The sequence below is a fragment of the Heterodontus francisci genome, chromosome 3 (genome assembly GCF_036365525.1).
Source record: "Heterodontus francisci isolate sHetFra1 chromosome 3, sHetFra1.hap1, whole genome shotgun sequence".
NCBI classification, from domain to species: Eukaryota; Metazoa; Chordata; class Chondrichthyes; order Heterodontiformes; family Heterodontidae; genus Heterodontus; species Heterodontus francisci.
The window spans coordinates 59,157,849-59,174,565 of record NC_090373.1 but is presented as its reverse complement, the minus strand read 5'-3'; the positions used below and the strand labels follow the sequence as shown (position 1 = coordinate 59,174,565).

Sequence of the window (16,717 nt, the reverse complement as noted above, 5' to 3'; positions counted from 1 at the left end):
GGTACTGCTCCCTCGTCCCAGCACAGGCATAGCAGTTCATGTAGTGCTGAGAGTATAGCAGGCTTGGCACTCTTGATTATTTCAGGGGTAATGCTGTCCTTCCCAGGGGCTTTTCCGCTGGCTAGGGAATCAATGGCATCACTGAGTTCCGATTTGGTTGGCTGTATGTCCAGCTCATCCATGACTGGTAGAGGCTGGGCTGCATTGAGGGCAGTCTCAGTGACAGCATTCTCCCTGGAGTACAGTTCTAGGTAGTGCTCAACCCAGCGGTCCATCTGTTTGCGTTGGTCAGTGATTATGTCCCCCGATTTAGATTTGAGGGGGGCGATCTTCTTGATGGTTGGCCCAAGAGCTCTCTTCATGCCATCAAACATTCCTCTGATGTTTCCGGTGTCTGAGGCCAGCTGAATATGACTGCATAGGTGTTGCCAGTAGTCGTTTGCGCAACGCCTAGCTGTTCTTTGTGCAGTACTTCTGGCTGCTTTAAGTGCTGCGGATGTTAAATCGCTGGGGGCTTTCTTGTAGTTCAACAGTGCAATGCGCTTAGCGGCTATGACAGGTTCCAGCTCTTCATTATGAGATTGAAACCAGTCTGCATTTCTCTTCGCACTTTTGCTGTAGGTGGTCAAAGCTGACTCATAGATCCAATCTCAGATTGAATAATGGTTAAGGCATGACAACTAGGTTAGTGCCCTAGGTTAGGGAAGAGGAAACTGACCAGAATTCCTGTCCCTGATCACTAACCTGTGAACCCTGCTGGAAAAGCACATGTGTGAATGTTGGAATAAAACAGAAAATCCTGGAAATACTCAGCAGATCTGGCAGTATCTGTGGAAAGAAAAATAGAGTTAACATTTCAAGTTGAATGTTAAGGGCAAAACCAGGCTTGGTTCTGATTGTTCGACAGTCTGCTGACACTCACTGTCAGGCCACTTGCACGAGGGATTAGAGGGCAGTTCTGTAGATGTTGGGTGAAGACAGGATCAGTTTTGACTACAAGGTAGCCTGTGATTGAACAGTCACTGTCAGGTGACTTGCTAAAGTAGGGCAGTCATCAGCTGTGTAACAGTATGTCAGTAAAATGTCAACACTTTTAGAAAAGGAAAGGTTGGAAAAAAATGGAGAAATTACAAAAATGGGAGAGATGAGAAAAACTTGTATGGGAAAGGAGAAAATAGCAACTAAGCAATGAAGATAAAGCAATTAAAACTACATTCTGAGTAATCAGATGGGTGTGCCTAGTATTTTAATCCTAGATGCCTTGTCAGCAAAATAGAAAATTCTTTACAATATGAAAAGAAGGAATTTTTTAAATGGGGTGTGTCCTGATACACCTGAATCTCACCCTGTGACTAACTTCAAGATATCTGTAAAGTTTAACATAGCCTGATGCTACTTTTTAAGGTCCAACTATCATGCTGCAGGCAAATTCTTTTTTTCTGACCAATAGTCTCTCCTTCCACCCACAGACAGATTCTTCTTGCTGGATCCAGTTCCATGGTCAGTGGGCATCCATTAACAGCTTAGTCATGTGGCCATTCTTCATGAGTGAACCTTGGCAGTCAATGTCAAAGGTTAGCCTGAGCTTAATGTTGACCTCAACTAATATCCATACATGCACTTCCAACAGGAACACCAGATAACAAGTAGAAATCTGCCTTATTTTTCCTTCCTAATCAACTCCTCTCCAAAGTTCATGGACATTAATTATATCAAATAAGTAGGTTTACAGCACAGAAGGGGCCAAATCAGCCCAATATGTCTGTGGCAGGTCTTTGTTGGAGTAATGCAAAATGAATTCTACTGTGCAGCTTCTGTCCACAGTGCTGTGTTTTCTTCCTTTTATCATATACTTATTGGCTGTTTCCTTAAAAGATGTAATGACATCTGCCTCAAATATGCATGGTGGCAAAACTCTCTGAGATGCTGCTGTGTAGTGAAATTTCTCCTAACTGCTCTCATTGCTTTCTTAGGGAATATTTGAAATTGATGAGCCTTTGTCCAGCCACAAAAAATAGTTTTTCTCTATTTACCCTACCAAAACCCTTCATAATTTTAAAAATACTCTAATAAACCATCTCCTTACCTTCTCTGTTGCAGTAGAAATAGTTCCAGTAGCTCATGTTTCTCCTCATAACCATTGTTTTCATCCTTCATATCAACCTAGTGAATCCACACTGACTGCTCATTATGATTTTAACATTCTTTAAATAAGGCAGCAGCCAAAAATGCACAGCCCTCTTATTGTGACCTAACAATTATTTTACATAAATTTACCATAACCTTTTTGCTGTTCTACTCAGCTATTATTTATAAAGCCCAAAATGCCATTGGCCTTTTTATGGTTTTATCTACCTGTACTCTCAGTTTCAATGAATTATGTATTTGCATTTGGTCTCTGAAGTAAATTGATATCAAACACCAAATTTGCTACATTTAAATATATACTTTGTGGATTATGTTTTAATTTAAAATTTAGACATCTTGAAAAAAAAAGGCTACTCAACTGCTCTTGCATAAAAGATGAACAGAAGTGGCAAAGGCAACTGAATTGAGTCAATCCCACAATATGTGAAAACCTAACAAAACAACACCTTTCATTTATATAGCAAAATCTCAAGGGACTTCATAAAAGTGTATAGAAAAATGGATATTGATACTCAGAAGTGTGATCAAAAGTTTAGTTAAATAAGTGGGTTGAGAAGAGAGAAGTGGAGGGGGTGGGGGGGTGCTGGGTATAAGGAGAGAGCTCCCAGAAAGTGGGCCTAGGCAAATGAATGTAGGCCTGTTAATGATGTGATGAAGGGAGTGGGGGATGTTCAAAAGGCCTGAGTCAGAGGAATGGAGAGTTGGGGTATGGGTGCAATGGGGGATGGTTGTTTGTAGTGTTGGAAAAGTTTTGCAGAGATTTGGAGGAATGAGGCCATGGTGGTGTTCAAACTTAAGAATGAGCATTTTAAATTTCAAATATTAGGGTTCTGAGAGCCAATGTAATACAGCAAGGACAGGACTGTTGGGTGAGCAGGATTTGGTACACGATAAGCTATGGACTGCAGAGTTTTGGATGAGCTGAACTTTCTAGAGGATGGAGGCTGAGATGTCCACAAGGTGAACATTGGGATAGTCAAGTTTGAAGGTGCCAAAGGCATCGATGACAGTTTCAATGGCAGACAGGCTGAAGTAGTACTAATAGCAGGTGATGTTACAGAGGTAGAAGCAGTTGGTCACTGTGATGGAGAGAGTATAGGTTGGAAAGCGAGCTCAGGGACATATGGGATGCTAAGTTTGAGAACAGTCTGGTTCAGCTTAAGAAATTGGCTGGGGAAGGGCATGGAGTCACCAATGAGGGTATAGAGTTATGGCCATTTTGCTTCTGTGGGAGAGATGGAGACAGATCTGAGAGGCACCAACACATTTGTGGACTTTGAAGAGGAAAGAGCTGTTGAAAATGGAACACTAATTTACAAGGACAGGGGTCAAAATAATAATTTTTCTGGGAATGGGTGATATCAGTGGTTTTGCTGGGAAGAGGTACAGTACCTAAGGAAAGAGAACAATTTACAATATCAAATAGCAAGGGAAGGGAAGTCGGTTGTACTTAGTTTTAGCAAGAAATTGTAGGGGGTTGGTCAAACCGTCAGATGAGAATAAGAAGATAGTTTACTCTCTGAAGAGGGAATAAAGGTATGTGAAAATAAATAGGTTATGATAATGGAGGATTTCAATCAGCTTGATATTAATTAGAAATGCTCTTGTGGTTTGGAGTCTGAGTTACAAAATGTAATGAACAAATCCTTCATGATGCACTGCTTTAGGAAGACCAAGACAGCAAGCTTACATCTCAGCTTGGCAATGGTAAGTGACCCAGATAGCATACAGAAAACAGAAGCTAATAATGTTAATAATACAGAAGGTAATAATGATCACAGAAGCAGCAAATTGAACAAGATCTGGCCAAGGATCAATATCCAGATTTGTTATTTTAAAAAGGCCCAATCAAGGGCATTCATTGAGAAAAAATTAAATGTCTTTGAAGACATACTGCTGAGCATGCAGGATAAATGCACACATAGGACTAACAAATACAAACTAAATAATTAAGTCAATTATATGATCTGAAGTTAGATTAAAAGGAAAAATGAACTCTATAAAGTTTACAGAAAGGTCAAGGAACAACTAGATGAACATAACCTTCAGAAACATATTAGCAGAGGGATCTTGGTTTGCAGACATGCTGGTCATTTGGTCATTAAAAGTGGCTATACAAGTAGATAGGCTATAAAAAGGCAAATTAAATCCTTCATTTTGTATCCGAAGGCACAGGATACAAAAGCAAGGAAGAAATATTGAACATCTACAGGAGCTTAGTTATGGCACAGTTGAAATATTGTATACAATTTTGGTCATATCATTATAGGAAAAATATAAACGTGATAGTAAAGGGGCAGCACAGATTTACTAAGATGTTACCAGGGATGAGAAGTTACAGCTATGAAGAGGGTTTATAGAAATTAGGATATTTTTCCATCAGAGATGGTATAGTTAAGTGATGACCTGATAGGGATTGTCAAGATTATGATCTGTTAAAATATGGAAAATATTGATCAATTATTTCCACTATTTGTGAGACGGTAATGAGAAAATACAAATTAAAAATGATCACAAAAAGAATTAAAGGGAGCTCACAAAATTTTTTTTTTTATTTATTTAGAGATACAGCCCTGAAACAGGCCCTTCGGCCCACCGAGTCTGTGCCGACCATCAACCACCCATTTATACTTCTTTTTCTTTTGGGCCTCCTTATCTCGAGAGACAATGGATACGCGCCTGGAGGTGGTCAGTGGTTTGTGAAGCAGCACCTGGAGTGGCTATAAAGGCCAATTCTGGAGTGACAGGCTCTTCCACAGGTGCTGCAGAGAAATTTGTTTGTTGGGGCTGTTGCACAGTTGGCTCTCCCCTTGCGCCTCTGTCTTTTTTCCTGCCAACTACTAAGTCTCTTCGACTCGCCACAATTTAGCCCTGTCTTTATGGCTGCCCGCCAGCTCTGGCGAATGCTGGCAACTGACTCCCACGACTTGTGATCAATGTCACACGATTTCATGTCGCGTTTGCAGACGTCTTTATAACGGAGACATGGACGGCCGGTGGGTCTGATACCAGTGGCGAGCTCGCTGTACAATGTGTCTTTGGGGATCCTGCCATCTTCCATGCGGCTCACATGGCCAAGCCATCTCAAGCGCCGCTGACTCAGTAGTGTGTATAAGCTGGGGATGTTGGCCGCTTCAAGGACTTCTGTGTTGGAGATATAGTCCTGCCACCTGATGCCAAGTATTCTCCGAAGGCAGCGAAGATGGAATGAATTGAGACGTCGCTCTTGGCTGGCATACGTTGTCCAGGCCTCGCTGCCGTAGAGCAAGGTACTGAGGACACAGGCCTGATACACTCGGACTTTTGTGTTCCGTGTCAGTGCGCCATTTTCCCACACTCTCTTGGCCAGTCTGAACATAGCAGTGGAAGCCTTACCCATGCGCTTGTTGATTTCTGCATCTAGAGACAGGTTACTGGTGATAGTTGAGCCTAGGTAGGTGAACTCTTGAACCACTTCCAGAGCGTGGTCGCCAATATTGATGGATGGAGCATTTCTGACATCCTGCCCCATGATGTTCGTTTTCTTGAGGCTGATGGTTAGGCCAAATTCATTGCAGGCAGACGCAAACCTGTCGATGAGACTCTGCAGGCATTCTTCAGTGTGAGATGTTAAAGCAGCATCGTCAGCAAAGAGGAGTTCTCTGATGAGGACTTTCCGTACTTTGGACTTCGCTCTTAGACGGGCAAGGTTGAACAACCTGCCCCCTGATCTTGTGTGGAGGAAAATTCCTTCTTCAGAGGATTTGAACGCATGTGAAAGCAGCAGGGAGAAGAAAATCCCAAATAGTGTGGGTGCGAGAACACAGCCCTGTTTCACACCACTCAGGATAGGAAAGGGCTCTGATGAGGAGCCACCATGTTGAATTGTGCCTTTCATATTGTCATGGAATGAGGTGATGATACTTAGTAGCTTTGGTGGACATCCGATCTTTTCTAGTAGTCTGAAGAGACCACGTCTGCTGACGAGGTCAAAGGCTTTGGTGAGATCAATGAAAGCAATGTAGAGGGGCATCTGTTGTTCACGGCATTTCTCCTGTATCTGACGAAGGGAGAACAGCATGTCAATAGTCGATCTCTCTGCACGAAAGCCACACTGTGCCTCAGGGTAGACGCGCTCGGCCAGCTTCTGGAGCCTGTTCAGAGCGACTCGAGCGACATTTATACTAATCCTACACTAATTCCATATTCCTACCACATCCCCACCTGTCCCTATATTTCCCTACCACTTACCTACACTAGGGGCAATTTATAATGGCCAATTTACCTATCAACCTGCAAGTCTTTGGCATGTGGGAGGAAACCGCAGTCACAGGGAGAACTTGCAAACTCTGCACAGGCAGTACCCAGAATTGAACCTGGGTCACTGGAACTGTGAGGCTGCGGTGCTAACCACTACGCAGGGAATTATAAGGGAATTAGGTAATTGCTTAAAAAAAAGAAATTTTAAAGGGAATGGGGAGTGAATAGGACAGTGTGATTAGATTAGTTGACTCACATATTAAAAAATAAACCTTGGCACAGACTTAATGAATCAAATGACCTGCATCTGTGCTACAACATTCCTTGATTCTAGAATGGTGTTCAGGGAAGCAAACATGAAATGAGCGTAGCTGAATGTGCTAAACTTAACAGCAAGAAATGTTTCCAATACCATAACAGCAAGTGAGATTTCAGAGAACAGATGAGAACCCTAAAAATATTAAGAGTGCTGTAACCAAGAATGAACATGAAATAGTGAATAAATTCAATGATTGCTTCTTTCATATATTGACTAGCAAAAAACTCTAGTGACATGTGCTCCAGATGGATAATCCAGATGGGCTTCACAACTTTGATGTAATGAAATGGATATTCTAGACCAGCTCACAGGGCTAAAAACAAACAAATCCTCAGGAATTAATGATACGTATTCCAGGGTACTAAAAAATTAGATTTTGAAGGGCTATTGGTCATCACGAAGAAGCTGATGAATGCTGGGAAGGCACTTCTACTACTAATACTATTACTATTACTTTGAGGGGATACGGTGGCGCAGTGGTAATGTCACTGAACTAGTACTCCAGAGGTAATAAAAACAAGAAATGCTGGAAATACTCCAGAGGCCCAGACTAATGCCCTGGGGACCTAGGTTCAAATCCCATTATGGCAGCTGGTGGAATTTACATTCAATTAATTAATAAATTTAATGAATTACAATAAACCTGGAATTGAAGGCTGGTCTCATCAATCAGTGCCATTAATCACCCATTGTTGTAAAAACCCATCTGGTGCACTTATGTCTTTTAGGGAAGGAAACCTGCCGTCCTTTCCTGGTCTGCCTACATGTGACTCCAGACCCACAGCAATGTGGTTAGCTCCTAACCAGGCAGAGTGACCAGAAACCTGGTCAAAGAGGTGGTGTTTAAGGAGGGTCTGAAAGAAGGGAGGTGGAGTGGCAGGGGGCCCATCAAGGAAATTCAAAGGGACTAGACGGCTGAAGGCACAGCTGCCAATGGTGGGGAAAAGTAAGTAAGTGAGGGAGCACAGAAGGCCACGGTCAGAGGAATGGAGAGTTTGATGGGGCTGGGGATTGTGTTGGTGGCTGGAGTAGGTTACAGAGAAAAAGAAAAGTGAGGCTAAGAAGGAATTTAAACATGAAGATGGGAATTTTAAATTTGAGGTGTTGGGTGAACAAGAACCAATGTAGTTGACTAGGAACCAATGTAGGTCAGCAAGAACAGGGGTGATAGGTGAATGGAATCTGGACACAGGTAGCAGCAAAGTTTTGGGTGAACTGAAATTTACAGAAGATGGAGGTTAGGAAACTAGCCAGGAATAGTCCAATAGTATGGAGGTAACTAAGGCACAGATGAGTTTCAGCAGCAGATGGGTTGAAGCAGGTTAAAGGCAAGTGATGTCAAGGTGGTGGAAATAGACAGTCTTTGTGATGGAGAGCATAAGGAGTTGGGATCTCAGCTCAGAACCAAATCTGGTTGGGAAGTGGATGGAAAGAGGAGAGAGAGTGAGTCCAAGAGTGCAGAGTTTGTACTGGGAGCCAAAAGTTAATGGCTTGGTTTGGAGTGAGTTGTGCCTCATCCATGACTGGATATTGGAAAATCAGTATGACTTAAATCTGTAACTGGGTGCAGCAGTAAATTGTCACAATGTAGTTTACCTCCATTCCTAGATCATGAGTTATTCAGTATGTTGCAGTACATCTCCTTGACTCCACAAAATCATAGATTTCCATGAAGCCTCTCCTTTAAAGCCCAGAAAATTCCTTTCCAAGTTCCTCGTACTCACTTTCAAATCTCTCCATGGCCTTCTCTCCCCTTATCTCACTGATCTTCTCCAGTCAGTCCCCTCATCAGATTCCTTCGGCATTCCTCTCTGCTCCACTATTGACGGTCACACTTTCACTTACCATGCCTCTGTCATCTAGGAACTTTGCCAGCTCACACACATCTTTCAAAAAGCCTTCTCTTTGAATGGGCCTTCAACATTTTCACTTTTCCTCCTTCTCCGTATCCACTGTCTTTCTTCTGTGCAATAAAGCACTTTGAGTGTCCTGTGTGAGGAGTGCTACAGAAATTTATGTTTTCTGTGTCCCAAGTTTTTTTTTCTGTTAGTATTCCATTTTCACTCCTGTATATTCTTTTCACGTAACTTACAGGCTGATACTTCTGTACAGTACGGATGGCATGCTACATTGTCAGAGGTGCTTTGGATGAGATACCAAAATCTTTTACAATTGCTGTCGTTGTTCAGTTGATAACAGGTATACCTTGGCACTATTTGAAGAGCAAGTAAATTTCCCAATGGCTTAGCTGACACTTCCTTTTTAACCAACATCTTTAAAAAAGATAAAACACCCAACTATTCATCTCGGTGATGTTTGTGGGAACTTCCTGTACACTAAAAAACAGCAATGTTTGCCGACATAACAGCAGTCGCTATCGTCATTGTATGAATGCTTTGAGCTGTTTCTTAAACTCAAACTACATTAATGCATAAATTATAAATTAGAAAATAAATTATATTTTTTTTCCCCAATTGATTTAACATTACCAATATTCACGGTATAATAGCGTACGCAATATTTAACAGCAACAGTTGTATGCTTAATTGTTTATTGTTTAATGCGATCTTTCTAATAGGTTGCGACTGCACCTATTTCGTTTCCTGAGCTGCAGCAGTGTCCGGTCTTCATCGTTAAAATGAACTCAGGTATCATTTGTTGCATTTATTTGTTTTTTGCTACAGCTTTGTACGAAACTAATCATTATTATCAAAATCTTTCAGTCTTGTTCTGCTATGAAGAGCTAAGCCTCAGGTTTAAAGCACCTTTTCCTCATTGCTCCAGTGGATTGCCATTCAACCGCACTGTATCAGCAAACCAGCTCACAGCGCTGACTTGAAGCCCCCTGTCTCGTGCCACGCCCTGTCCATTCCAGGGCTCTTTGCCATCGTCATGGCAACAGTAACGTCATCCCACCCTGTATCTAATTGGAGGAAACCCCGTGGCCCAGCTGCAGACTCCCGGTCAACCTAACCTGTCAGAATGGAATGGAGACCCCGCCCAGCCCAACCCGTGCACTTAGCTGATTGGCTGTCTTCCGCCGGTTGGCCGTTTGATGGCTGCCGCCTCCGCTGTTTCATTGGTAGAACCGCCTGTCTGTCAATATAAAGCGCGCGGAGGGGGCGGAGTGGGACATGATCCGCCCGTCAAGGTAGGCTGGACGTTTTTCCGCCTTCCTCGGCCAAAGTTAATCCATTTGAGGAGCTACAAAGCGCAGGGAAGGTTAGTGTTTGCTGTCTGCTATGATGCTCGTTCCTCTGTGTGTATGAGGAGGCGAAGAAGGGAGCCAGTTTAAAAATAATAAAATACCTTATTTACATTGTGGTGTGGGAGAGTGGATTGGTTTTTTTGTTTTTCAAAAAAAATCTCTTCGTTTTAAAAAAAAAATTGGTGAATTTTAAATCCGCCATTTCCTGTTTTTATTGGTAATCTGCATTTTGTACATAATTAATCCATGAAAATTCGGACAGATTGTGGAGGGGGAATAAGCGACCATAGAAAAGTCAAGGGTTGTGGGAGAGCTGCTGTGTCTCTGATGCCCCGCTTTTCTCTCTCTCTCCCACATTGCGACAGGGTTCAATCGGCTCATTTGCTGCCAGTGACTTATTTCTTTTTCTCCTGTTAACAGTCTGGTATCATTGACCTGGGGGAAAAACGGGGAAATAAAGTGATCAGCAGCCCAGCCCTGCCTTGCCCTCCTTGTTAACGTACAAAAGGAAAACCACTCACTCCGGAGTTCGTTCACCCACAGCCAGCCGGAGAACCATGGAGAACACCGAGCAGGTCAAGCAGGAGAAGCCGACCGAGCAGGAGAAGCCGACCGAGCAGGTCAAGCAGGAGAAGCCGACCGAGCAGGTCCACAGCAACCCGGAGAACGCCGAGCAGGTCCAGATGGCCAAGCTGGCCGAGCAGGCCGAGAGGTACGAAGACATGGCTGCTGCGATGAAACAGGTGACCGAGCACGGTTTCGAGCTGTCGAACGAGGAGAGGAACCTGCTCTCGGTTGCCTACAAGAACGTGGTGGGTGCCCGCAGGTCGGCCTGGAGAGTCATCTCCAGCATCGAGCAGAAGAACGACACCGAGGAAAAGAAATTGCAAATGATTAAAAGTTACCGGGAAAAAGTAGAAACGGAGCTCCGTGACATCTGCAACGACGTCCTGGTAAGAAAGGCGAACAAAGGGGTGGGGTACGTTTGATTTGAATTTTTTTAAAATAAAAAGCCATTGAAAAGATTGCAAAATGGAGTTCTCACTAAATGAGCAAAAAACATTACTGGCATTCAAAGCAATCTTCGCGACGCTGCTTGTGAGCTGTTCTGCAGTCAACTGGAGCTTTTTTTTTTAAATGGCGAAACAAGGTTTACGAACGAACTGAAATCGAGGAAGTCTGGTTTATAGGGCTCTTTTTTTTCAATTGATAGGGTGTATATTTTTTCGAGGTCAGTATGCCACTAGCCTGCATACACGTGTTGAGGTGAAAAGATCCGAAGCAGCCCTCCAAACCCAATTTTTTTCTATTGTAGGTTGCGATAGCCCATGAAGCGTTAGAACTGAACCTCAATATTGCTATTCATCAACTAGTGATATTTTTTTCAAGTTAACTGCAGAGTAAAATGCTGCTTTTTGTTGTATCGCTGTTAACGTTAGCTTGTCATTGGCAGAAAGACTCCAGTTCCTTGTGTACTCTTTGGATTTGCCGAAGTAATTGTTGCACCGGATGGGTTTGATGTTTTTTTAAACATCTAGCTGAAGGTAATCATTTTTGGGGACATTTTTCCTAGTTTCTGCATTGTGTAGATGCGTTTGCCGTCTACTCAACAGCAATGTAATTGCCACACTTACTGAATGAACTGAAATTGCACTTGAGCTCTTCTGAATAGGAGAAAAGGCAGAAATGTAATCTGAAACAATCATTAATTGCAATGTGTCAGTTTTGAATATAGCACCGGAAGTTGAACTGTAACCAGCATAGTTGATACTGCTCTTTGTTTCCTGAAATAAAAGAATTTCCAGCTGTCAAAAGGTCCTGGGTCAAAAGTTAATTTTAAAATGATGCAGTTTATTAAGATCATAGTGGCCACTTTTTAAAAAAAAAACTTCCCACCTTGATCCAGTGGGAAATGAGTTTCAAGTGAGTTTGTTTTTATGTAACATTTCAAATCACTATTCACTGCTCAGGATACTACATGGCAGTGACTGTAAAAAGCTTGTCGCATTTTGTGGTGCTTTAGTTTAACTGAGGTGTGTATGTTGGGTGGGGTGGATTGGTGTGAATCATGTATTATCAGTGATCTTCATATCTTGCTTTTTGCAGCCAACATTGCTTTGACGTTTATAGTAATTATACATGTTACAAATCTGGCTCTGCTGTTTAATTGACTATGGCTGACACCATTTTTTTTTGAAGTGGTTGAAGTTCTATGTGCTCTGAAACAAAGAAAATATTGAAATTGTGCATCAAACTATTATTCTTCAAAGCATGCTGTAAAATGTGGATTATAATTAAGACTCAACACTGTTCAGTAGTTTCCTGGATTGATGGCTTACCAAAGATATCAGTGGAAGCCTTGTTTGGTAGCAGCCCCAGGCTAAAGTTCTTATAAGATGTCTGTTCTGACTTGCACTTCTCATTTTTAGACAGATTTTCCAAATTAGAAAATCATACGATCTTTGCTTTACACTGTTGGGACTTGGGTAAATTTGAAATCAATTAATAGTTAGAACTCGAGTGTACACAGAGGAATTTTGAACAAGTGCAGGTAACTTGTCAAATTCTGTTAAACATTTTGAGGACTTTAGCTTGAAGTAGGTCAGTGTCAAGGTGTTTGAAATGCTGTTATTGGTTAACTGGCATTAATCTTCAGTGGTCCTGTGATCAGTTTTAATCAAGGGGCACCAGCTAGGTGGTAGCTGGAAATGGTAGCTTAACTTTGCGTTAAAGGAAGTGAGGCCTGTTCCAGTTCTGGCCCCACTATTGGTTTAATGTACTGTCTGCTTCCTTCAGTCAGATGTACACTTGCGGTTTTGCACTGGAGTGCTGACTTGGGTTGCAATAGAGTGCTGCAGTGGAAGTTTGGTATGAGGATAATTAAGGGTTAATTTTATCAATCTAATCTGTCTTTTATTTAGCAGATTAACTTAACAGTTGCTGTTAGGGTTGGGGAAGGTGAGTTTTAGACAAGCTTTAAACAGGGTTCACTCGGGCTCTGCTTGCAGCTGCACCTTGTTAATTAGAGAAGTGGCTTAAACCAGTTTTCAGGGGGCTAGAGTGAGTCAGTATAAAAGTGAGCCATCTTAGTGCTGACTTTGTTTGCACTGGAGTGCTGACTTGGGTTGCAATAGTGCTCCAGTGGAAGTTTGGTAAGTGAGGAAGTTCGGTAAGGAGGGAGTGAGGAGCTCCTTTCATTTCCTACCTGTCCTCAGTAAGGGGAGCCCAGAGCTTCCAAAGATCACAGCTGACTGGGAGAAGACTCTGAGGGCGGAGTTCCGGACCAGTAAGTATAAAAAACATACCTCTGGTAAAAAAACTGAAAGTGATGTCACATGAAAGCAGTGACCTGATTGGCTGATAGGGAATTTTTTTTTACTGAATTTGAAAATTAAACTTTGATAAAAATTGATTAAAACCCTAATTAACTAAATAAGTAGAGTAACTAAACCAGAGGGAGGAGATTACTGTATTTAGTTAGCATTGAATATTTATAGTAGGAATCTAGCACTAGGACCATATAGTCCTAACAATTTAGTAAGGATTTAATAAGTATTTTATTTTAAATTAATTTATTTAGTGCTAGAAATGTCAGAGGGGTGAATTGCTTCACCTGTGAGATGTGGGAGGTCTGTGACACTTCCTGCAGATGACGTTGCCCGGAATGTTGGAAGTGTACCCAGCTGCAGCTCCTCACAGACCGCATGGATCGGTTGGAGCGGCAACTGGATGCACTTAGGAGCATGCAAGTGGCAGAAAGCGTCATAGACAGGAGTTTTAGAGAAGTGGTTACACCCAAGGTGCAGGCAGATCGATGGGTGACCGCTGGAAGGGGCAGGCAGTCAGTGCAAGAATCCCCTGTGGCTATCCCCCTCTCTAACAAGTATACCGCTTTGGATACTGTTGAGGGGGATGGCCTATCAGGGGAAAACAGCAGCAGCCAGAGCAGTGGCACCACTGTTCAGCAGGGAGGGACAAAGTGCAGAAGAGCAATAGTTATAGGGGACTCTATAGTCAGGTGCACAGATAGGTGCTTCTGTGGATGTGAAAGAGACTCCAGGATGGCATGTTGCCTCCCTGGTGCCAGGGTCAAGGATGTCTCTGAACGGACATGGGGCATTCTGAAGGGGGAGGGTGAATAGCCAGATGTTGTGGTACACATCGGTACCAATGAAATAAGCAGGAAGAGTGACGAGGTCCTGCAGGGGGAGTTTAGGGAGTTGGGTAGAAAGTTTTATAAAACAGGACCTCTAGGATTGTAATCTCGGGATTACTTCCTGTGCCACGTGCCAGTGAGGCTAGAAATAGGAAGATAGTGCAGCTAAACATGTGGGTGAACAGCTGGTGTAGAACGAATGGTTTCAGATATCTGGACCATTGGGATCTCTTCAGGGACAGATGGGACATGTACAAGAAGGACGGGTTGCATCTAAACTGGAGGGGCACAAATATCCTGGCTGCAAGGTTTGCTAGCGTCACTCTGGAGGGTTTAAACTAGTGTGGCAGGGGGGTGGGAACCAGAGCAGAAGGACAGCAGGTGAAATAACTGAGGGGGAACTAGTAAATAAGGCCAGTAAGACTAAGAGGAAGAGCAGGCAGGGAGATGTTGCAGAGCACAGCGGGACTGGTGGTCTGAAGTACATTTGTTTCAATGCGAGAAGTATAACAGGTAAGGCGGATTAACTTAGTTCCAAGTACTAATTCTAGCTCTATGTTGCTATTACAGAGACTTGATTGAGGGAAGGACAGGATTGGCAGCTAAATGTCCCAGGATTTAGAAGCTTCAGGTGGGATAGAGGGGGATGTAAAAGGGGTGGGGGAGTTGCATTACTGGTTAAGGAGAATATCACAGCTGTACTGCGGGAGGACACCTTGGAGGGGTCGTGCAGCGAGGCAATATGGGTGGAACTTGAATAGGAAAGATGCAGTCACGATGTTGGGGGTTTTCTACAGGCCTCCCTACAGCCAGTGGAAGGTAGAGGAGCAGATATGTCGACTGATCTTGAAAAGATTTCAAGGTAACAGGGTTGTAGTGGTGGGTGATTTTAACTTCACCCATATTGACTGGGACTCACTTAGTGCTAGGGGCTTAGATGGGGCAGAATTTGTAAGGAGCATCCAGGAGGGCTTCTTGAAACAATATATAGATAGTCCAACTAGGGATGGGGCTGTACTGGACCTGGTATTGGGGAATGAGCCTGCCCAGGTGGTCGAAATTTCAGTAGGGGAGCATTTTGGGAACAGTGACCATAATTCCATAAGTTTTAAGGTACTTATGGATGAGTAGTCCTCTGGTGAAGGTGCTAAATTGGGGGAAGGCTAATTATAACAATATTAGGCAGGAACTGAAGAATTTAGTTTGGGGGTGGCTGTTTGAGGGCAAATCAACATCTGACATGTGGGAGTCTTTCAAACGCCAGTTGATTAGAATCCAGGACCAGCATCTTCCTGTGAGGAAGAAGGATAAATTTGGCAAGTTTCGGGAACCTTGGATAACGTGGGATATTGTGAGCCTAGTCAAAAAGAAAAAGGAAGCATTCGTAAGGGCTGGAAGGCTAGGAACAGACTAATCCCTTGAGGAATATAAAGACAGTAGAAAGGAACTTGAGCAAGGAGTCAGGAGGGCTAAAAGGGGTCATGAAAAGTCATTGGCAAACAGGATTAAGGAAAATCCCAAGGCTTTTTATACATGTATAAAGAGCAAGAGGGTAACCAGGGAAACGGTTGGCCCACTCAAGGACAGAGAAGGGAATCTGTGGAGCCAGAGGAAATGGGCGAGGTACAAAATGAGTACTTTGCATCAGTATTCACCAAAGAGAAGGACTTGTTGGATGATGAGCCTAGGGAAGGGAGTGTAGGTAGTCTCAGTCATCTCTATCAAAAAGGAGGTGTTGGGTGTCTTGCAAAGCATTAAGGTAGATAAGTCCCCAGGGCCTGATGGATCTACCCCAGAATACTAAGGGAGGCAAGGGAAGAAATTGCTGGGGCCTTGACCGAAATCTTTGTATCCTCATTAGCTACAGGTGAGGTCCCAGAGGACTGGAGAATAGCCAATGTTCTTCTGTTTAAGAAGGGTAGCAAGGATAATGCAGGAAATTATAGGCCAGTGAGCCTTACGTCAGTGGTAGGGAGATTATTAGAGAGGATTCTTCGGGACAGGATTTACTCCCATTTGGAAACAAATTAACTTATTAGCGAGAGGCAGCATGGTTTTGTGAAGGGGAGGATGTGTCTCTCTAATTTGATTTTTTTTGAGGAAGTGACAAAGATGATTGATGAAGGAAGGGCAGTGGATGTTATCTATATGGACTTCAGTAAAACCTTTGATAAGGTCCCTCATAGCAGACTGGTAGAAAAAGGTGAAGTCACACTGGATCAGAGATGAGCTGGCAAGATGGATATGGAACTGGCTGTCATAGTAGACAGAGGGTAGCAGTGGATGGGTGTTTTTCTGAATGGAGGGCTGTGACTAGTGGTGTTCTGCAGGGATCAGTGCTGGGACCTTTGCTGTTTGTAGTATATATAAATGATTTTGGAGGAAAATGTAGCTGGTCTGATTAGTAAGTTTGCGGACGACACAAAGGTTGGTGGAGTTGTGGATAGTGATGAGGATTGTCAGAGGATACAGCAGGATATAGATCAGTTGGAGACGGGCGGAGAAATGGCAGATGGAGTTTAATCCGGACAAATGTGAGGTAATGCATTTTGGAAGATCTGATGCAGCTGGGAAGTATACAGTAAATGGCAGAATCCTTAGGAGTATTGACTGGCAGAGAGATCTGGGCGTACAGGTCACTGAAAGC

The 16,717-nt window shown here is 43.1% G+C and overlaps 1 protein-coding gene across 1 annotated transcript in view; it reads left to right on the top strand.

Annotated features, from left to right (window-relative positions):
• Positions 1-9,829: 9,829 nt before the first annotated feature.
• The window catches only part of LOC137356741 (14-3-3 protein theta-like), a 33,896-nt gene continuing 27,008 nt past the window's right edge, over positions 9,830-16,717 (top strand). The window contains exons 1-2 of the mRNA XM_068022475.1: positions 9,830-9,928; positions 10,335-10,867. Of these exons, the coding sequence (XP_067878576.1) occupies positions 10,472-10,867 (396 nt within the window). The 5' untranslated portion in view covers positions 9,830-9,928; positions 10,335-10,471. The remainder of the gene's footprint in view (positions 9,929-10,334; positions 10,868-16,717) is intronic.